This window comes from Mustela erminea, chromosome 9, assembly GCF_009829155.1.
Source record: "Mustela erminea isolate mMusErm1 chromosome 9, mMusErm1.Pri, whole genome shotgun sequence".
In the NCBI taxonomy this organism is placed as follows: Eukaryota; Metazoa; Chordata; class Mammalia; order Carnivora; family Mustelidae; genus Mustela; species Mustela erminea.
Window position 1 is genome coordinate 8,573,848 of NC_045622.1, and position 23,894 is coordinate 8,597,741.

General features: G+C 40.8%; 1 protein-coding gene across 2 annotated transcripts in view; it reads right to left on the reverse strand.

Moving 5' to 3' along the window:
* ALG9 (ALG9 alpha-1,2-mannosyltransferase) overlaps positions 1-23,894 on the reverse strand; it is a 94,850-nt gene that overhangs the window by 40,440 nt on the left and 30,516 nt on the right. For both annotated transcript variants that reach the window (XM_032357266.1, XM_032357267.1), the window contains exons 9-13: positions 20,746-20,868; positions 17,198-17,352; positions 14,444-14,573; positions 13,634-13,781; positions 12,093-12,222 (exon numbers count right to left, since the gene is read on the reverse strand). In XM_032357266.1, the coding sequence (XP_032213157.1) occupies positions 12,093-12,222; positions 13,634-13,781; positions 14,444-14,573; positions 17,198-17,352; positions 20,746-20,868 (686 nt within the window). The remainder of the gene's footprint in view (positions 1-12,092; positions 12,223-13,633; positions 13,782-14,443; positions 14,574-17,197; positions 17,353-20,745; positions 20,869-23,894) is intronic.

The following is a 23,894-nucleotide window of genomic DNA, read 5'->3' on the forward strand; positions in this document are numbered from 1 at the left end:
AAAGGACAAAATGGAAATAAACAGCCTAGCAGATGTGCTCAACAGCAGAGTGGAGAAATCAGAGGAAGCGGTGAACTGGAAAACAGAGTAATAAAATTACACAATCTGGATAACAGAAAGAAAAAGGACAGAAAAATGAAGAGCTCCGGGGCCCTGTGGAACTCTCACAAAAGCTCTAACCTTCATGTTGCCTAGTCCCAAAAGGAGAGGAGAAAGAGGGCAGGGCTGAACGAGTACGAGAAGCAAAAATGGCTGAAAGCTCCCAAATCTGCCAAGACACTTAAAATGATGGAAACAAGAAGGTGACTGAATCCCAAACAGGATAAACTCAAAAAAAAATTCACTCTATGACACATAATTCAGCTTCTGAAAACTAAAGACAAAGAAACAAATTTTCAAAGGCGCCAGAGAAAAACAACACCTTGCCAATAGAGGAAAAAAATGTTGAAGATCAGCAGATTTCTCATAAGAAACCATAGAGGCCAGGGACACCTGGGTGGCTCAGTTAGTTAAGCTGCTGCCTTCGGCTCAGGTCATGATCCCAGGGTCCTGGGATCGAGTCGCGCATCGGGATCCTTGCTAAGTGGGGAGCCTGCTTCTCTCTCTGCCTCTGCCTGCCTCTCTGCCTATTTGTGCTCTCTCTCTCTCTGACAAATAAACAAATAAATAAAATCTTAAAAAAAAGAGCAAAGAAAAACGAAACCATGGAGGCCAGAGAAAAGGGGCACAATATTGTTCAAGCAGTGAAAGAACAGAACTGTCAACTCACAAATCTCATATCCAGAGGAAAACATTCTTCACCCTGAAAGGATGGCACAAACTCTAAAAATAGGAAGTTAATAATAAAAGAAGGAACAGGAGAACTTGAGGAAGGAAGAAAGAACAACAGAATAAGCATATGGATAAAAACAATAAATTTCCTTCTCGAGTTTTCTGAAGTATTATTTAAAGATTGAGGCAAAAATTTTAACACTTTCTGATGTGGTTCTCAACATACATAACAGAAATATTTAAGACAATCATATTACAAACAGAGGAAGATAAAGGGACATAAAGAGAGGTAAGATTTCTAACACCTCGCTTGAAAGGGTACAGCCAATCTAGAAAATCATTTGGCAGTTTCTGAAAAACTGAAACATATATCTACCATGTGATCCAGCAATCCCATTCCTGGGCATTTATCCCAGAAAAATGAAAACGTGTATCCACACCAAAATTCGAACACAAAAATTTACAACAACTTTTTTTTTGCCAGAGCCAAAAACTGGCAACAACCAAAATGCCTTATAACAGGGGAACAAACTGCACTTTGCAAAAGACACATGTATGCCATGGAACACAACTCAGAAGCTAAAAGGAACAAATGGAGACGCCCACCTTGAATGGGGCTTAAGGGCATTACATGAAGGGGGAAAAGGCAATCTTAAAGTTTATACGCTATAGGATTCTATGTATATAAAATTCTCAAGAGAGCAGAATTATAGAGATGGAGGATAAAGTAACAATCGCCAGGGGTCAGGGTTGGTGAAGGTAGCATGAAACTATACAGGAGTGGTAGAAAGAAGACTTCTGTGCAGGTGGAATAGTTCTACACCTTGATCCCAGTGGTGGAGACCCGAATCTATACAGATGTGACAAAATGGCACAGACTCATACTAACATCCATTTTCTAGTTTGGGAATTATACTCCAATTATGGTTGGGAAACTGGGTGAAGGGTGCGTGCACCCTTCTCCATAAGATCTCTGTAATTCCTGGGAATTTAATTATTTCATGGGGAAAAAAGTTTTTCAATAAAAAAAAGAAGAGAGAGAAAGCAACAAAGAGCCTTGATATTTGGTGGGATGGTACATGTGACTGGAACTGGGTAACTTGTGTCCATAACAGAAAGGTAGATCTTTCTCAAACTGAAATAATATAAAAGGCAAAAATAAACAAAACCTTGCTGAAAACCTTTCACCGTGAGAGGAGAAATAGAAAGGAAATAGAATGATGAGACTTAAAGAACAGAGACAACACTAAAAAAAAAGGTATTAACCTTGTTTCCTAAAAAACAAATTGCTAACCAGTCTTACAGTAAATGCTATCATATTAAGGCAATAACATGAACTTTTTCTGTGGATTGGCATCTTGGTAGGTTACATAAACCTATTTGTTCTGTTCCTTATTAAAGGCAGGCAGAGATAGCTATATAAATCAGGGGTTTGGGGATTTTAAGGCTCTTCTTAAAACAAGAGGAAGCAGGAGAGCCAAGTATTTCTTTCAGTCTGGGATGTGTTCATGAAGAGCAACAAGGCTCATCAGCTCACTTCTGTGCAGTGCTGGTCCCTGCCAGCCATACAATGACGGAAAGGACACGATCCTGTCCTCCCGGAGTGTGTAACTTAGTACCCTTAGAGGAGTAGACCTAGACCTTGAGGAATGATAGTGCTTGAGTCCTAATTAGTCTCAATGTCTATTATTATCAGGGTTTAGGGAGGCCTCTCTTGAATTCAAGACTAAATGAAGGACTGAATATGTATTTTATCATCTGCTATGTATACGGCCCATGTTCAATACAGTGGAGGTTTCAAAGAGTAAGGACAAAGACATGAGCACTTTCTTTAAATATATAATGAAGCAGAAAACACAGTCACATAAATATAGGATAGGTGAGTAAATGAAACAGGGAAGAAATGAAAATTACTCTGCCCAATTAACTAAAATCTAGAAATCTTAAGGCATTTAATCTTTCCCGAAACTCTCAAGGTTCTTTCATACTTCAAGCTTTGCATATGCTGTTCCCTTTGGCTGGGGGGTGAACTTCCCCTTCCTCTGCCGGAGAACTCCCCAGCATCTTCTGAGATCCGGCTCCCATTCCCACTTCTTACCTGAAGCTGTCCCCAGAGAAGCAGAAGCTTTCCTCCTCTCTCCGTGCCCCTGTAGCCCATTATGGCACTCAGAACACTGCTTCCAAATGTTGGACAACTGTCTCTCCTGCTACACTCCAAATTCACCTTTAGATTTATCACCTTTATGATCTCTGGGCATAGTTCAAAACTTCGGTAGAGTCAGAGCTTCTGACAAACAGCAGTACCCTCCCTCCTACCTGGTCTCACTTCTCAGAGGCAGTGACTCACAACTCCCTCAGCTTTTTCTGCTGAGAGCTCTTGATTTTTTCATTTGTCAAATAATAACACACAATAACTTCTTTTGGTACTTGACGCACCCCGGTATCAACCATCTCTCATCCATTATCTCAGGCATACTCCAGGGCTGTCTTCAGTTCTGGGAGGTTTTCTCACATTTTTGGACAATTTGCTCTCCTCCTTTGCATTTTTCCTCTCTGGACCTCCTATTAGCTAGCTGGGTGTTGGCTGACCTTTCTCCCTTTTCCTATTGTCCATTTCTTTGGGTTTTGTTCTGTTTTTGTCCTATTGTGGAAGAGAAGATTCCTCCAACTTGGTCCTTCCATCATTCTACTGATTTTGTAAATCTCCATTATCTTATTCTCAATTTCTAGGAGCTCTCCCTTTCTGACGGCTCTTCTTACAAAAGCAAATGTTTTTGTTTTACCATCCCCAACCTTTTCTTTTAACCTATCAGGGAACATTGATTATAGAAGTTTAAAATCTTTTTCTGCTTCCTACATTGTTTTTCCCAATTCCTTCCTTGTCCCCAATTTTTTTCTTTCTTTCTTTTTTGTTGTTGTTGTTGGTGGTGGTGGTGGGGACTTCTCTTAAATGACAGGATACTATGCTTTTCGTCACCTTTATATTTTCAACACATAGTCGGAGACAATAAAAAGTTAAATATGGGGGCACCTGGGTGGCTCAGTGGGTTAAAGCTCCTGCCTTTGACTCAGGTCATGATCCTGGGGTCCTGGGATCGAGCCCTGCATAGGGCTCTCTGCTCAGTGGGGAGCCTGCTTCTCCCTCTCTCTCTGCCCACATCTCTGTCTACATGTGATCTCTGTCAAATAAATAAATAAAATCTTAAAAAAAAAAAAAAGTTAAATATGTAGGTGGATGAATGAGCCAGTGAAGGAACAGAAGAAGGATTTAAAATTTATGAAAAAGATGCCAAAAGGTTAGAAACTCACACTACTGTACTGTAAAGATTGAAAGACCATGGTGTTTTTGGGCCGGGGGAGCCCAGGAAGGTGGGGAAGGCCCCTGCCAACAGGTGGTCTCTGGTATATTTACCGGATAGACATGACCTCCTGTGTGAACCTCAACAACAGGCAGATTATTTTATTTAAAATTTCAGGGGAGTTAAAATTAACTCCCCTCCTGCCTGGAAGTGTTTAACATATGACTTCATGCTCTCTTCACCACGGCAGCAGCATCCTGTCTTAGTTCAAGGTTTAAAAGAACTTTTTCCCTCGTAGATAAACCACATTTATCTCTCTGAAGCAATCTAGTTAAAAGAGGAGCAAAAGTAGTCTTAGATCTTATGATTAAAATGACTTAACTAACAGGCCAGAAGGCTAAGAGGCAAAAATTACTTAATAGAAAATCTCTTTCTCAATTTTGAATTGAAGATTCTTGTTTAACACAAAAACGGGAAACCAGAGGTCAACTTCCAGCACGCTGAGTGTTGTCTGTAAGAACACCTGAGAGCCTCTTGGTAGTTTCAAAGATTTGGTACCTATAGCCCCCATTAGGGCTCTTTTTTTAAAAGATTTTATTTATTTATTTGACAGAGAGATCACAAGTAGGCAGAGAGGCAGGCAGAGAGAGAGAGAGAAGCAGACTCCCCGCTGAGCAGAGAGCCTGATGTGGGGCTCCATCGCAGGACCCTGAGACCATGACCTGAGCAAAGGCAGAGGCTTAACCCACTGAGCCACCCAGGCACCCCAAGGCTCTTTTTTAAAAATGATGAAAGCGGGGCACCTGATGGCTCAGTCATCAAGCATCTGCCTTCGGCTCAGATCATGATCCCAGAGTCCTGTGATTGAGCCCTTAGTCGGGCTCCCTTCTCAGTGGAGAGCCTGCTTCTCCCTTTTCCTCTGCCTTGTGTTCTTTCTTGCTCTCTCTCAAATAAATAAAATTTTTTTCAAAAAATTATTAATTACAGTATGACTTACTATAAATACATCTTTTAAAGGAAATTCAGCTTTTTATGATTTTATTTATTTGAAAGAGAGAGATAGAGAGAAGCAGGTTCCCTGCAAGCAGGGAGACTGATAAGGAGCTGGGTCCCAGGTCCCCGAGATCATGACCTGAGCCAAAGGCAGACGTCCAATCGACTGAGCCACCCAGGCACCCTATAAAAATATTTTTAAATGTATTTTTTAAAAATTCCCTATAATCCCACCACCCAAAATAAATCACCCTCAACCTGTTAGTTTATGTCCCAGACCTTCTTTTCTACAGATATAGACTTTTCAGTATAAAATCTGGATCATATTATATATAGACTATTTTAGTGTGACTATTTTTAGTTTGAGTTTTCTCAGTTGAAATCCCTGGTAACACCAAGTGACTACTGCCCCTTGGGTCTAAAAGCTAGAACCAGAATAGTTTTTTCTCTCAATTTTGTTAATATCTCAAAATGCAAAATCTGAGCCCATACTCCGTAACATCGTCTACAATTCAAAAACCAAGAGACTGGATTTAAATCTGCCTTAAAGTATAACCAAAAAGCTCATTTTTTTGTTTCTTCAGATTCAATCATTCTTTCTTGCATCAAAAATAACAAAATTGTAGGGTGACATTAACACATGATCGTGAAACAAAAATGTGTTTCATTTCATTAGTCACAGGCTACATATCAACCAGCTGTTGAAGCTAAAAATATGCCTTAGTTTAAAATTTTGTAAAATACAAGCGTTTAAGACTCATTTTGAAAGAAATGTGACTTCTTTCGGTTTCTAAGAACCCACTAGAAGACTGGAGAGGAATAAATCAGTACCTCTAAAGCAGAAGAAAAAAAGGTATGGGGGTGGAAATCCAGCTAATTTCTTATCAGTACCATATTGTTTACATCTTCTCAATAAATATATGTTAAGGACAAAATTTTAATACCAACTCAGGCAAAGAAAAATATGTATTCTCAAAGAAAAGGCCTGAGGGTGCCTGGGTGGCTCAATTGTTAAGCGTCTGCCTTTGGCTCAGGTCATGATCTCGGGGTCCTGGGATTGAGCCTGGCAGGCATCGGGCTCCCTGCTCGGCAGGAAGTCTGCTTCACCCTCTCCCACTCCCTCTGCTTATGTTCCTTCTCTTGCTGTCTCTCTCCACCAAATAAAATAAAATCTTAAAAAAAAAAAGAAAAAGAAAAAGCCTGAGATAGAGATCAAAACATCATTAATAAGAAGTGAGCTAAGGGTTGCTGTGCAGGAATAAATACCCATGGCTCCATTTTATCAGCTGGAACAGAGATTCTGCTGGGGTCGGGGCCTGGAGCCCTATCTCTCCAACCCCTAAACGTCAGCATCACACTCAGGCAGCACTACACAGCACAAGTATACCCCTAACATATACTCCTCTCCTTTGGGATGGAGGCAGTACTTCCGCTCTGGTCATCGGGTCCCATGGCCCAGGAATCACATCTCAGGATTCACCACCATTAAATATTTAATTAGAAAACAGGTAATGGGATATCCTGAAATTGCAACTGGATTTCAGATGCAGTCACAGCAAATTGGAAGCAGATGCACAACTATTTCAAGGGCCTTGGAAACTTAAATGACTCACAAAGTCATTAAAGAAAAAAATACACATACTTCATTCAGCCCCTAAAAGGAATTACAGACACTTCTAATGCCTAGCCCAGTGTTGTTGCCACTACATCACTTTGCCAGGCATCAATATCCTCTGATGATATACTTCTTTAAAATAGGAGCACTGAGGCCTAGGACAACACATTTGATAGGGAAAGACTTTAGGGCCTCTGGGCGGCTCAGACATTAAGCATCTGCCTTTAGCTCAGGTCACGATCCAAGGGTCCTGGGGTCAAGACTGGCATCAGGCTCCCTGCTCAGTGGGAAGCCTGCTTCTCCCCCTCCCACTCCCCCTGCTTGTGTTCCCTCTCTCACTGTGTCTCTCTTTGTCAAATAAATGAATAAAATCTTAAAAAAAAAAAAACTTCAAGTATTTTTCTGGCTTTTCATCTTTTATATAAACTCCACTTAAATTAAGTAGTTGTCACCAGAAGCACAGACTGTTTTATGGTTCTGTCATCTCCCATACTTGCTAAACATGTATTTGTCAATTGAAACCCTACCATCTTGAGTAAAAATGTACTGCACTGTAAAAATGTGAACTCATGGGTCAAAATTTGGGGTCATTCAATCCCTAAAGATCCCAGAAAGTTCAATTTTCTAAATGCCAAAATAATGGATACCAGGGAATTAATTTTAAAGAAGCCTTTGGAATTTTTAGCAATTCCAGTCTTATTCCACAGCCCGTACTGTAGCAATTCAAACTTGCTTCCTTCCGTATGGGCTGGTAACCAATAGCAAGGATATCTATAAGGCAACTTATTTTCTCCTGCAGTAAGGACTTCTATTAAGGAAAGATAAGAGAGGACAGGAAGAAAAGGGGGTGAGGACCCTCATTATTTCTAAAGACAAACAACAACTGCTACTTAAAATACCTGGCATATATATATATATATATATACATATATATAACTGAGCTCGAGAAATGTAAAGTAACTTCTGTGAAAATTAATGCTTAGCTATTCACTGTCTATTCAACCTTGTTACATCAAAGAATGATTAACCATGACCGCAAATATACACTCAAGGGATATGCCATATGGTAGAAACTATAAGTGGCTGTGGAAGGAAGAGCAGCTTTGCAAAATATATGGGGCATCCTGAAACCAAGCTGCTTATACTAGGACTAACCTCTGTCAGGTTACAACCCCTCTGAGCCTCAGTTTCTTCACCATAAAATGAAGGGATCGTGGACTCAGTGGTATCTTAAATTCCCTTCCAAACTCGTAATTCTTCCCACTGGTTAAATGGGAAAGGCAGGGAACTTAAGAACAAAATTAAGTCAGTTTTGACTGAATTTACAGTCAATTCTGTTGTAACACTTGTTCTGAAAATGCAAATTTGTTCCAACACAACGGATATATTAGGGACCAGTCTGAACATAATTCCATTTCTGCTTTGGCTCATGTGTCATTTAATCCACGAGAAACACGAGGTGAAGCGAACAGACTGCACTCGGCCGAGCTCCTCAGAGTAGGAACACGCCGGGCGCGCAGACGCACACTCCACGGTCTCCCTGTGCCTGTGGGGCACACCGTGCTCCCAGCCAACCCGGCCACTCGGGCAGGATGACTTGCTGTCCTGTTGCAGATAAGCCTTCCAGCACCCCTGCCACAAGCATATCTCAGGTCTGTTTCAAGGAAAACCCCCACATTATTCTAATACCTCCGTACTTTCAGCTGCTCAACACGTGTGAAACCATGTGACCATTTTTATAGGCTCTTATCTTCCTTTATGTGTCACTGACCATGTTTTTGAGTACTGTGTCCCTAATCGCATTTTTCCCATAAGCCTTCTGGGTTGTTTTGTTTTTGTATTTTTTTTTTTTTACCACACAATGACTTTATATAAAGTAACTTTATATCACCTTAGAGCAGAACTGACTGTATCACTGTTTGGGGAAAAGTCATCAAAGAACACTTCCATCTTTTCCAAGACAGCAGATGGACAAGCTTCCTACAAGTCTGCTTACGCATTAAGTTAAAATCAGAGAAAAGTCTAAGTTCCCTCCTGAACAGGTGTTTGTTACTCTTCTAGCTCCCACATCAGGTATCAGGTTGGGAGTCAGAAGGGTATCATTCACCTTGAAAAAGCCAACAAAAAACTGGATTTGCCAATTAATAAAGAGGAGACACTGAATGTATCTCCTAAATTCACACCTTGATTTTGGCAGAAAATCTGTAAAAATGCTACCCATTCAATAATGAGATATGCAAAAGCTACTCACTATCAACTATGAAAGAATATGGAGCAAAGAAAAATATTTCTGCAAGGTAGTTCCAACAGTGCCTTAGAAACCACAGAGCCTTCACCCACACTCTTAATGCTTTTTTATTTTTTTTTTAAGATTTTACTTATTTATTTGGCAGAGAGAGAGATCACAAGCAGGCTGAGAGGCAGAGAGAGAGCAGGAGGCAGGCTCCCCACTGAACAGAGAGCCGGATGTGGGGCTCGATCCCAGGACCCCGAGATCACGACCTGAGCTGAAGGCAGAGGCTTAACCCACTGAGCCACCCAGGCGCCCACACACACTCTTAATTCTTGATCAACTCAGAAGTCAAGGAAGAGAGGGAACTAAAGGAAGTCATGAATGTGTCCTCATTTCCAAGCAGACCAGAAAGAGACAGATCTCATCACTGAGCACTGAAGCCGAAGTTGGCTAAAACCTGTCACTCAGAGCCAACAGGCAGATAAAAACACTGCTGCCATCCAGCATGCTCCGGAAAGACAGGGAACATAAGGACTTTGCCTTCTCGAAAGAACTAGGACTGATACCGGAAGGAAAGAGCACTGATGTAGTCTAGCGTGTGCTCCTACACACAAGACCAAGTTATTATTACAGTCATAGTCCTGGCACCGTTTCTTAAAAAACTGATATTTTTGTTAACATATTTACATATATATGCAAGGGAAACAAGTAAGAGACAAAAACACCAAGATGGTAACATAGTTTAATATTTGGGTAATAGAATTATAGAGGCCTTTATTATTTTATACAATGAATGTATACTGCTTTTATCATCAGAAGAAAACCAAAAGACTGAAAGAAATGAATCCCTGATCATCGTTCACACTGAATTCACAGCAAGCTGTCAAATGCCTCCTTTACTTGCCAAAGGGTGAAAGGTGAGCAGCCTGGATTGGGAGGGCACTTGTCCTACCAGGCAGGAAATGTCAGAAAGAACTCTGCACAAAAACTCTCAAGCACAGGAAGGTGGGTGAGCACAACGGTGGACACTACACACTCAAGAGACACAACAGACTTGTTTTTAATCAGATAGCACTTTGGTGACTCCTATAGGTACTCTGAAAAATCTTTGCTTTTGGGTAAAGCTAACATAGAGCCACTTAACTAAACTGAACAGTGTGTGGTAGCAGAGAGTATGGAAATAGGATCTAACCAAAGACAACCAATGACCAAAGCCTAAGAAATGTGCAAAAAGCCACTGTAGATTTTACAGTCAGCTTTCTCTCAAGATCACTGTCCCAATGACGGGAAGCGTACATTTCCGCACTCAGAGAGCACATGAAGGTGAACCACTAGACTTAGAGCACTATCCCAGATGTTATGGGGAATACAGAAGCAGCGCTGCAGGCATTCTCTTCACGGTATGCCCAGGACATACGTATCAGAAATACGTAAGTAACGTAAGACAAAAACGAATGGCTAACTGAGAGGCAGAGTTGAGAATTTCAGGCATTTAAAGGAGCACAGCTCACCATGAGCTTAGGTAGGTGGCAAAGGCTACAGACAGGAAGAGAGTTCTGATGGCATAAGGAGGGAGGCAAGGGTAGTCGAGGCACGGTTGGGCATTAAGATAAGCAAAGTCACTGCGATGGAAAAGGCAATGATGGGTGTGAGCAGACAAAAATGAGGCTGGAAAACAAGAAAAGGAAGGAAGGAGAGATCGATTCAAGCATATTATAAATCCTCTTAAGGTTTCTTGACCTCCAATCCATCTGATACAGCATTATCAGATTAAGAACATTTGTGGGAAAATCTACATACACACTATGCTAATACGATATGATAGGATAGGTATGATAGAATATCTAAACTCATTATAATCTTCCAAATGTGCCATTATTCCCATTTTACAGATAGAAACAAATTAGTTAAATAAAGAGTTAACTCATTTGCCCAAGATCACCAAAGTAAGCAACGGACCCAGGACTTGGACACAGGCCTACCTGCCTCAAAGTCCATGCTCCTTTTTACTACTCCATGCTACTTCTTCCTAAAACACAGCTGTGACAACATCACTGTCAGTTTGTGTGTCTCCCTCCCCCATCACAGTGTGCCCGCCTACCCTTCCGACTCTCCAGTGTACTCTCGGTGATCCCCAACAAGGCCTGCTGTCAGGAGAGTATCTGCAGCTAAAACAAAAACGACCAACAACAGTTTACCCCATCCTGGGGTATTTTCAGTGCTCCAGGAATCAGAAGCTAAAGTTAGGAAAAAAGCTCTAACATAAACCCCTTGCTGGAACACAGATTTTACCTTCGCAGGGGGCCAGGCCAAGTATGTATCCGACAATGGCCATTTCCATGGCTTATATTTTAAACTTCCACAGTAAAACTCCCCTTCATAAGCCCCGAGGGTTTCCATGTGGGAGACAAAAGGCCACGTGTGGCCGCAGAAGCACTTCACAATCCCATATCCCATTTCACGGAGGAAGTATATGGGAACACCTGTGTTTAGATGTGTTTGACATCTAAACCGTTAAATGTTTCTTTAAAAGACAGGATGCCAAAAAAAGTGCTTTCTAATAACTTTATAAAATACTCATCTATTGTCTCTGGGAACCAGGAACAGTATCTTTACTGCGCTCATCTTTCAGACAATCAAAGATTTTTTAAGTATCAAATGGCGCAAGTGTCATCTTTCAAAGGAACTGAAATAAAACCACACGGGATCCTGGGGTACATAAAGCTGAGTGGGTGGAAGAGCACGACCCTGACACAGATTGCACCACGTGCTCACCAGGAAAACAGCCTCAGTCACTGACGTCCATTTGCTCAAACCGGAATACACTGATAATTAGGTCAAAGGTCTACTGAGAACTTAAAAGTTCCCCACCAAATATTTTAATCAGCCAGGGAATGATACGAGTTTCAGAATGTGTTTCAAAATGATTCGAATTCAATTTAAGAAAATTTCCAGACCAGCTTGGGAAATACTTTGAACTGTGTGTTTCACATAGAAAATAAAAGGAAATTTTAAAATAAAAGTGTTACTATTCTTTCTCAACAAAAGCTGTTACCTCCCTTACCCTAAAGGAATCACTCTCTAAAAAATTCCCATTTCACCAGAGCTTCCAAAGTGCATGCCAACAGTTTTTAGGGTTAGAACTTTCTTTCAAGTGGTAAAAGGAAATGGTTGTCCTTACGTATCTGGATGGCTCCTCCAGGTTCTGGTCATTCATGTCAGTAGGGACAATTCGGGTGGCCAGTGGTCCTTCGGCAAAGGGTTTTGGTAACTGACCCCTGAACTCTGATGGAATGAACTGAAGCTGCCAACTGTCAGAAACACAAATAAGGGAGAGTAAGAAAAACACAGGGGGCCCATATTGCTAAATGTACTTGAAATAAACAAGCCAAAAAAAAAAAAAATTCATGTGAAAAACATCTCGCTTGGAGAAAAAAAGTATTTCTGCTAAAACCTCCACCAGGGAACACGGAGGCAAAGGTCATGATTGAGTCCAACATCGTTGGGAAATTTCCGAGAGGGATTCTCAACCCATTCCGCCAACTCTTAGCACTAGAATTTGCAACCAAATGGTCCTTCCACCAAACTACCAGAGAAGCATCCCCGTTTATCACCAGTAATCACATGATAGAAGGACTTAACAAAATTAAAGCAAATTCATCAGGTAGGAAAAAAGTGAAATGCAAGAACACACTATGGGAGAAGTACTTTGTCCCTGAGTAATTCTCACAAGTATCTTTAGTTATGAAACTATTGCAAAGGTAAAAGGCAAAGGCTAATGTTAGTTAATACTTCAAAAAAAGAAAACCCAACATTTTAATTTAATGATTAATGACTAATACAGAATCTTCATTCAACCCAAGATACCCCCACCAGCTAAGCTGCTGAAGCCAATCCCCAAATGGAACAACATGACTCGTCTTAACCCGACTTCCCTTTTCCCTCAATAGGAGCTTCTCCATCCAAATTAAGCAAACATACGGAACTCCAGAGCCTGTGCTATCATCCAACAACAGAGAGCATGAAGGCAAGTGGCACAATTACCTTAATCACAGCTTTCCCCAGTATCCACATGCTGGTAAAGAATTTTCACTATTGTTGGATGACAAACATTTCTTCTCTAAAAACACTCTTCAACTAGAGTTTCTAGACCACTTCTGGAAGTGAATTAATACCAGATGATTACTGAAATTTACATATGGATTCTCAATAAGAGCCACTAGAAGCCTAGGGCCTCAATTGTTTTTAGAAGTCCCCAGACCTCCATGGTTCCAGGTAGAGTGGGTACGTGGCCAGACACGGCACCCGGTCTATTGGACATGGGCTGTGGTGGCACACTGTGGATCTCACAGCTCTGAAAAGCTCTGAAATGGTCAGTGATTCAACAACTTTTTGTGAAAATCCAAACATGGAAGAAAAATTAAGGAGATACTGCCACAGAACTGCTATTTTTACTCCCTGATTTAAAACTCTGGGAATTAGGGGATGCCTGGGTGGCTCAGTTGTTAAGTATCTGCCTTCAGCTCCAGTCATGATCCCAAGCGTCCTGGGCTCGAGCCCCATGTGGGGCTCCCTGCTCAGTGGGGAGCCTGCTTCTTCCTCTCCCACTCTCCCTGCTTGTGTTCCCTCTCTCACTGTCAAATAAAATCTTTAAAAAACAAATAAATACATAAATAATAGAAAAATAAAAAATAAAACTCTGGGAATTAAAGGAAAACTTACTTATCAGGCAGAAGGAAGCTACTGGGAAAGCGATACCACTCCTTTCCTACACAGACATTCACGGTCCTGCCTTCTGGGACAGTGTGGATGGCTGGGTCTGTGGCAATTCGGTAAAATTCTGGATACAAATCAAGGGGTCCGTGATACCCTGGAAGGGAGAGAGGTTTGTGAAATCAAAGATGAGTAAGATGAGAGGCTGACATTGAATCATAATGCCTGTGAATGTCCCCCGTAACTCGTGCATACTTGAAGAGTGCGAAGGTTCCCAGCAAACGTAGCAGGAAGCCTGCCCCACTGGTGCACAGCATCTCTACAGCTTGTAAGATGATCACAGCAGAGACCCTGTTCTACCAAAGAGCTTTGCTTTCTTGCCCTTCTCTACACCCTTCTGCCTTTTTAACTTCTATTCTTTGAGCACATTTTAATCTTCTGGATCCAAATAATGCTTACAGGAAGAATATAATCATGGGACTTGAGCCCCAAATTTGCTTCCTATGTTCAAAGCTTCCTTAATTCAGCCTTCAGAATGAAAAAGCATCCTTTAAAAACCCAACAACAGCAACAACCACAAAAAAAAACAAGAATAAAAAAAAAAGTTATAGTCAGTCACAAATTCCTTCTAGAATTTTCAGTCTTCTCTTTGATCTTAAGGTACAGAAGTCATATCCCCGTCACTATATTAAGTCCACGGGTTCTCCTTAGAGTACAGCCCCCCTCCCAGCCGAAGCTGAACTATGTTCACCACGCGTCCATCAAAACCCAACATGAAGTGCATCGTGAGTTGGGGTAAGACATTCTCTGAGCATCTACCTTTGAACAGCGCCACAGAGCGAGAGAAGGACAAGAGCCCGAACAGGAGGAGTGTTCCCGAGGCCAGCCAGTTTGACGTCACCGTGTAATGCTCCAGGCGGTATCGCTGAAACACGAAGTGGTAACATTTCTAGAAGGAAAGAAAACTGTATTGAAGGAAAAAAAAAAAAAAAAAACTTGCAGAATATACATAACACGGCTGTAAAACATCCTAACACCAAGAGAGAGGAAGCAGCAGCAGACATTCTGTGAAGGGTCTGAGCATTTGGAAACACTCAGTAAGGTGCCCACTCTGAGTTCTAAGACAAAAACAAACTGTCAAGACTATCTACCTGTCAGTCCCACCAAAGGAATTCTCATTCGCTTCATAGGAAAAATATGTGGAAACCTTTCTAGTTCTTAAGGTCCTAATAATTTATTATTTTTTTTAATATTCAAACAAAAGTGCCGGAGCACCTGGCTGGCTCAGTGGAGCACGTGACTCTTGATCTCAGGATGAGGAGTACAAGCCCCGCGCTAGGCGTGGACCCGGCCTAAAAAAAAAATTGTTTTTAATAAATAAATAAATAAACCAACAAAAGTGCTTTTCGGCAATTTTCTTTGATACATGAAGTGTCTCTATTTTGATATAACAAGTATTTCATCTTTATTTTTCTCACTCAGAAGTTTTCATCAGTTTTTAGTATCAACAGAATGTCTCTTGACCAAACAAGAAAAAAAGGAGTCCTCTCACAGACCATCAGGAAAAGGCTGTTATCTGTAAACTGCTTTACAAACTAGAGGAATATTATTACAAAATACACATACATGCATCAATTCTACAATCTTTGAGCACCTTCCCATTAGACTGACCTCCTCCTTTCCTTCCAAGACTAGACCTCAACTTTGGGGAAGTGAAACTTTGCAAATATTTACTTGTTAGTGCCATGGATGTGTTTAAACTCCTTCATATTTGGGACAATTTGTCCTAGGGAAACAATCCAAATACCTAAAGAAAGATATCCATCCTAGCATTGTTTGTTTATAATACTGAAATAAGGAAGCATCCTAAACGTACCATAAGTTGTATCTCATCATTACATGTGCCAAATTCAGTATATTACATATATTACACAATAATGTTTTATACCAAATTTAGAATATACGCTTATTCAAAAGATGGGTATAGATGAAAATCATGTGATATAGTTCTATTAAAAGGGATATAAAGTTAAATGTACATTTAGATTACAACCCTAATAAAGTTTGGTATATGATGGATAAAAATGCTGGAAGGAAAGTGGTTTTGTTAGGATAGTAATTTTAAAAGTACTAAGCTAATTTTAAAAGTACTAAGCTAAGAAAAAAAGTACTAAGCTAATTTTAAAAGTACTAAGAGTGGAGTGCCTGGGTGGTGCACTTGGTTGAGCATCTGACTTGGTTTCAGTTCAGGTCATGATCTCAGGGTTGTGGAAGCAAGCTGCACATTGGGGTCCACACTCAGCAAGGAGTCTGCTTGGGTTTCTCTCTCCCTCTCCCTCTGCTCCCTGCCCCATGCCCCACAGGCTCTTACTCTCACACACTCTCTCTCTCTCAAATAAATAAATATTTTTAAAAAGTGTAAATGAGGGGTGCCTGGGTGGCTCAGTGGGTTAAAGCCTCTGCCTTCAGCTCAGGTCATGATCTCAGGGTCCTGGGATCGAGCCCCGCATCGGGCTCTCTGCTCAGCAGGGAGCCTGCTTCCCCCTCTTTCTCTGCCTGCTTCTCTGCCTACTTGTGATCTCTGTCAAATAAATAAATAAATTATTTTTTTTAAAGTATTAAATGAAAAATTATGTGCAATAAAGTTCAATTACTTTTATAATTTAAATTTTTTTAAACTACCATCCTAACATGGATAGGTCTTAAAAACATACTGCTGAATGAAAGAAGCCAGTCACAGAAGACTTTTAGGATTCCATTTACATGGAAGGCCTAGAATGGGCAAATATACAGAGACAGAAAATAGATTAGTAGTTGCTTATGGCACGGGAGATATGAAGGGGGGCAGGGATGATAGCTAATGGGTACAGAGCTTTTGAGGTGATAAAAATGTTCTAAAGTTCACTGTGGTGATGGTTATGCATATCTGTGAATACACTAAAAATGATTCAATTTTACACTTTTTAAATGGGTAAATTATACCTCTATCTATCTGTTAAGGGGGCAGAAATAACTGTCACCCTAATTACTCTTCACTGCCAGCTGCAAATGGTAGCAGAGGTCAAAAAAGAGCCTTGGGGCTTCTGAGGCCACAGAAAGATATTCATGATTAGTTCTGACAAGGAAATGACCTGGACGGGTTTTAAGCCAGGATCACAAAGCATCCCATATTGCTAAATGCCTGGTGTTATCCCAAACACCTGAGCAAGTTTTCATCTGATCTTGGGAGTTGAAGAATAGACATTCCAGTAGCTCTGGATAGTGCGGTGATAGCACTGTCCTGTGGGTGGCCTATACAATGACTTAGTAAAACTTCTTTAACAGGAACTGGATTCTTGTTGGCAACAGAAAGAAATTAACACACAAATTAACAATGCAAATATGTAACCAGCTCAAGAGTATGATCAACAGCCAAGCCATCAATACATCAAGCTTTAATAATGTGATCTGTATCCGGTTTAATGCATGGATAAAACATCTTGGGAGAAGCATGCTACAATTTGCCTTTAAGCTTTATGACCAATTTAAAAAGTGAAATGGAATGAAGCAGACATCCATTTCCCTGAAACTCACCTGAAGTGCAGAGAGGGCCACAGCACCACAGAGACATATAAGTGGATATACAGGGAAAAGAAATCTCTCCTCTTTGTGAGGCTGGATGAAGAAAATTATAAACCAAATATACATTGGAGCCAAGGTAAGCCAATATGGGTGGCCTAAATTCTGAACTGTAAGACACAGAAAAATATCCACCTTTCACCATATTAGAATGAAACAACACATTTGGTTTCAATGTAGTCTTGATCACAAACAGGAATACGCCCTAGGGCACCCCCTAAAATGTTTCAGCTCTTGTAGTCACACTTTCTCTGATGTAGTAAAGGGGTTACGTAGAAAGAGGTGTATACTCCTGAGCTCCCCCAAGACAGCCAGTATCTAACAAGAGGCACAAATGAAAGTCAAGCGAATGGGTGACAGAGCTTAATAATGTCTACACTGGATGGAGAAAAAAGCCTTCTCTCTCCAGTGAGTCCTGCCACTAAGATTAAAGGTTCCTGAGATTAACCAAAAACATAACATAAACTCCTTTCTTGGGTTTTAATTCCCAAGAATTTAATATAGCGATCTCCTTTCTTGTATACCAGTCTGTTCAAATGGTTATAGATCAAAGGAAAGAAAAAGCTGGGTTCTCAAGCCCCCATTATTGGCTTTCGCCAAGTCACAAGAGTTTGTCTCAATGCAAATATAAAAACACTCTTAAAAGAAGTACACGGATGACGTTTTCTCTCCTCTTTTGCAATACTCATCCACTCTGAATCCCAAAATTGGAACCCAAATATACTTGAAGCATGTGAAAGAATTAAAGGAATTTAATGAGTGCTGAGACCCAAGCACCTGCTGGAAAGTTCCCATGGTTATGTACATGAACACTGAGTGATAAACCTGCAACCCACCAGGAAGGCTTCCCCTACTGTGCTCCAATTCGTGATAATAAGCAGCGCCTAGAAATCACTGGCAAAGGGTAGGTCGACAGCGCCCCCTGGTGTTCATTATGTCTACAATGAGCACATTTAGAAGAGCAGCTCAGGACTGTCACCGATATCCATCTTGCTGTTCCTAAGTTATCTGGAATTCTCTAGAAACTCTAGGGATGGAAATTCTGGAACTGAAATACCAAGCTTATCCTTTCAACTTTCTACTCTAAGATTTTACCATGAGATCTTAGGCAATAATTTAGGACTTAAACCTTCCCAGGAAATTTTTTAGGTTGGAATTTTTTCTTTTTTTTTTTTTTTAAAGATTTTATTTATTAATTTGACAGAGAGAAATCACAAGTAGACGGAGAGGCAGCCAGAGAGAGAGAGAGAGAGAGAGGGAAGCAGGCTCCATGCTGAGCAGAGAGCCCGACGCGGGACTCGATCCCAGGACCCTGAGATCATGACCTGAGCCGAAGGCAGCGGCTTAACCCACTGAGCCACCCAGGCGCCCCAAGGTTGGAATTTTCTTAATTATAAGAAAATGAAATCTTTTTTTTCCTGTAACTTAAAAGCCTAACAAGTGCATTTTTTTAGACAAATACATTTTTAAAATATGGCCTGGGGCACCTGGCTGGTTCAGTCAGAAAAGCATGGAACTCTTGATCTTGGGGTTGTGAGTTCAAGTTTCACATTGAGGGTAGGAATTACTAAAATAAATATTTAAACATTAAAAAAAAAAATGGCCTAGGGGCGCCTGGGTGGCTCAGTGGGTTAAGCCGCTGCCTTCGGCTCAGGTCGTGATCTCGGGGTCCCAGGATCGAGTCCCGCATCGGGCTCTCTGCTCAGCGGGGAGCCTGCTTCCTCCTCTCTCTCTCTCTGCCTCTCTGCCTCCTTGTGATCTCTGTCTGTCAAATAAATAAAATCTTTTAAAAAAAAATGGCCTAAAATTTTTCAATGTCCTCCATAAAATGTACAAAATCAGAACTACAGTTGTACTACTTGATGGAATAGCCAATTTCTTTCCTGATTCTTCGGGGGGTTTTGTTTGTTTGTTTGTTTCCTTTAAGGGTATTTTTTCTACCATAAAATACACAAAGTATAAAGAAAAAACAGCATTTTCTTAGTAGGTGGACATGCGTGTAAATTACATATTTTTAAACCAAAATTGGATTCATACTGTAGAGAACAGCTTAATATGCTGTTTTTATACTTACATCACAAGCATTTCCAAATTCTCCACAAGCATAAAGTATTTTTACAGTTAAAGAAGTTACTTTTCACAAAAGATAGTGATCCTTAGGAAATACAAGGAATGGAGGAATAAGTTAACACCTCCAGGTGACAAAGAGCTGAACCCAAATGTGGGACACTTTGCAAGATGAATGACCTGATTTCTTTAGAAATCTTCAGGAGAAAAAAGAAGAGGGGGCGGAATCTCATATAAAGCTTAAGAAACTTAACACTAAATTCAGTATATGACCCCTTTCAGATGCTTTAAAAAAAAAAAAACTAACTATAAAAAGCTGTTTTTCAGACAATGTAGGAAACCTGAATATCAACTGGGTATTAGAGTTTAAGGAATTACTATTGATTTTGTTAGGATAATGGCATTATGATCATGTTAAAACAAAAGTGATTGATGACCGCTTTCATATTTGAATAGTATAGCACAGTGAACTCTTATAAACCATTAATAGTAGAAAAGCAGAATGCGGGGTGGGATGGGGAGATCATATGGCATCCAAATCAGACTGAAAAGTCTGAAATTAAATCTCTTTCCAAAGCTCATATGAATTTCTGCTCAAATCTGTCTTCCATAAAAGAAACATGGGCACTAGATGCCCAAATCCGTGACAACTTGAGAAAACACTGGCTGTGCACTACAGAAAGTCAGAGCAAGCAAAATAAATGACAAACCAAGCCTTCCACGATAAGGCAAACACAGAAGCAAAACGGAACAAAGGGAAGCATAATGTTTCTTAGGAAGTCCAAAGCTTCTCTCACTTCAGTATCAAACGTGAGGGAAATCCCTGTATGGTTTAGTTTTCAAATTTTTGGTTGAAATAATTCCCCAAAGAACGTTTACCTCTATCACTTATTATCTTAAGCCATCTTCCATGCCAACATGCACTTCTTTTTTTTAAAAAACACAAGACTCCTGAGATTCTGGAACTGTTTTTGCCTCCCTGGGTGGTTCCGTATGCTATACTCATTTTCCCCCACCTGAAAGGATTATAAAATTCCTCCCTTTGTCAGTTTAACTTGCAATTATTAACCAAATCTTCACATAAATTTATAAGTACAGAGGCGCCTGGGTCGCTCAGTGGGTTAAGCCTCTGCCTTCGGCTCAGGTCATGGTCTTAGGGTCCTGGGATCAAGCCCCGCATTGGGCTCTCCGCTCAGCGGAGAGCCTGCTTCCCTCCCTCTCTCTGCCAGCCTCTCTGTCTACTTGTGATCTCTGTCTGTCAAATAAATAAATAAAATCTTTTAAAAAAATTTATAAGTACAGACTGACATTTCAATAAGCCAACCATCTCCGTAGGAAGAAAATGGAGAACAGAAGAAGAATCATTTTCACTTCTCTGTATACATTATTATTTGCTTCTTCCTCCCCCAAAACCTATCATCCCTTACACCACTCACCATGAAATCTCTGCAGTAAGTATTCCATGAGAGAAGTCAGTGGTAAGACCAGGAGAGCCAAAGCAAAGGCTACGTTAAAATTAAGAAATCCATTAATCAAATAGAAATACCAGGGTTCCGTACCTGAGTGAACAAACAGATAAGGAATCATTAGCGGATGCCTTCAACACCTTTCACAATGCTTGACTCAAAACGTTCTTTGTTCAGGTAATGTTGATAGTCTGATGCCCCAAGTGAATGAGTCCACAATGGGAACTCAGCTCCTGGGGCTCCGCCACACAAGGGAAACCCAAGGGCAGAAGATGGGAAGAGAAAGGGATTGGTCACTTTTCCAGAATAACCAGGTAATTTAAATAGCTTAGAGGTGATACTGTGATTTCTAATAAGCAATTTGTATTTGGTCTTCATCCCCATTCCTGGCAAAGAGCTCCTAAAACCCCTGGAGTTTCCTAATCGAAGAGCAATAAGGGGGTCTTCTGTTAATTAGGAGAATTGGGAAAAGCCCCTACATAGCCTAAGGGTCTGGACTGATGGCCAGGGGAGCCAACCATGTGCCTGGGGGGTTAGAATTTTCAGTTCCACCCTTTGACCTCAGAGGAGGAGACAGGGGCTGGCAAGAGAGTTCAATCACCAATGGCCAATGATTTCACCAACCTGCCTGTGTAATGAAGCCTCCATACAAACCCAAAAGGCCAGGGTTCAGAGAATTTAGGGTTGATGAACACCTAGAAGTGCGAGGAGTGTGGTGCTCCTGGAAAGAACTGGAGTTCTGAGCTCCATCCCACGAACCTTGCCCTGTGCATTTCTTCCAACTGGCTCTTCACTTATATCCTTTATAAGATCCTCCCTAATAAGCTGGTTAATTTAAGTAAATTTTTCTCTAAGTTCTCTGAGCCACTCTAGCAAATTAATTGAACCCCAAGACAGGGTTGCTGGAACTTCCCATCTACAGGTGGTGGGTCAGAAGAGACCATCTGTGGACTTGTGTCTGGTGTCTGGAGGCGGGGCGGGGGGAGCAGTCTTGAAGGGCTGAGCTATTCAGGCCTTTTCCTCTTTTAGTCTCTCCTGTATGTCCCACTTATATTCTAGGATCTTCCCCCTTGATATGCTGAACCACTATCCTGTAGTCATGTATACAAGGGACCCTGCATTTGGTAAGATGCAGTAAGTTGTTTTCCTTAGGAAAATAATGTCCCTAGACCAAGATCCTGCTTCGTGTTGAGGACTCAGAATGAAACAAAATGACTGAAAACACAAGTCTTGTTCAAATTTTGGTTCTTTAACTCAAAATCCTTAAACCACATGATGAGAAGCAGCCCTCCTCTGCACATTTAGCAGGTTTTTCATCTGCTCTTCCCCTCTGTGTGATTACTTCAATCAGGCAGTGAATGACACATGCGGGCTTTAATCACTGCGTGTTGTGACACCCGCCTTGCACCACAGCAATTTCCTGCAATCAGCACTGCTTAAAAGGGTAATCAGGAGGCAGAGGAAGAGTCAGGAAAACCTGACATTCTTGCAGCTTGCACAGCAGAATAAGATTAGAAACCAAACCCGTAATGCTAGAAGCATTTAGGGGAGAAGTGGGAGGGGGTACCCTGAGGAAAGACCCAACTGCAATTGTGTGTCACCTTTTGGGAAAGCGCACTCCTTCCTGTCTACATACAATGATGGTGGCCACGAACAGAGGTCCTGGCCCAGGCCGAGTTCATTACAGACATATTTATATCTGGTATTCCTTACAAATAACCTTTGGGTTTCAGAAAACTGATGATTTTCATACAGAAATACGTATCTTCTCTGGATTTTAATTAATATTTAACAACGCATTTCCTAAATTGAGTCCTTTAGGAATCCAGTTTCCAGGAAGGTAGTTTTGGTGGTGGGCTTTTTGGGTTATTTTTTTTGGTTTTCAGTTTTTTTTTTTTTTTTTAAGCAGGCTCCACACCCAGCAAGGAACCCGACGTAGGGCTCGATCTCACAATCCTGAGATCAAGATCTGAGCCGAGATTAAGAGTCCGACACTAATCAAATGAGTCGGTGCCCCAAGAAAGGTCACTTTTTGTATCATCTCCTGACCACCAGTATGGAGGCAGCAATATCAACTTTGACCTTCCTTTTTCCTAAACAAATTTTGGAAATCTGGGACTGAGAAGAAAAATCAGAGTGACTAGGAGAAATGATGTCACCTTTCACATCATCTTTTACAGATGCTAATATTATAGATGCTAATAAGCATCAGGGTGGGGGAAAAAAAACAAAAGCCTCTTTCTCTTTGAGCCTTAAAAATACATATTGTTTTTACAGGGAAGCACTTTATTTCCAGCAAATATTTGTCTCTACCGCAACTTATTATACCTCCTACTAGGGCTGACTATCCTTTTATACTCTGAGATTCTGAACCAAAAGTATTAAGATGGTAAACTCAACAATGTTTAGCTGTTAGGAACTCACAGATCAAGTTCACAGATAGGCTATGAACATTTCATAATAGACTGTTACTTCCTGGAAGAACAGGGTAAAAACTGGAGGATAAGCCAAGACTGGGTAAGGTTCAAGAGACACGAGTGTTAAAAACAAGGGCAAAAAGGGACAAAAATAGTGAATTCTGTCAGCCAGTGTCCTCTCCTACTTGATAAGACACCTGCCTGAAAAGAGAAAGGAGGAAAACCTTTTATCTCTTTCCAGGGAGATATTTGATGTTATTTCCCAGAAAGTATCAAAGCTGAACTATGCAGGAAAAAAATGCGTCAGCATGACAAGCTACGCATTTAACTGGTGCAAAGTGTGCAGTCAAAGAAAGCTGGAAGCAGGGTCTCTGCAGAGAATGACTCACCCATCTCCCTCTTTAGGGAAAGTGCCTCAAGTCCTTCCATTCAAATGAGCTAAAGGGAACCTTCAAAGAGGCTAAAAGAAGAATGGATAATGTTTACCGTTCCCCAGATTGAATGAAAGGAAACCATTTTATAGACCTATAATTTTATAGAACTCTAAGAACTAAATTATAGTCAATCATCTTATAAAAGTCAAATTTGCAACACCAAGAGCGAAAAGAGACCAAGGTTCACCAAAAACAATTAGCGAAAGAATGAAAAAGCTCTAGGACAGCTCTGGCTGACAGTCAACTCTCAAGAGACTCACGGGGGCTT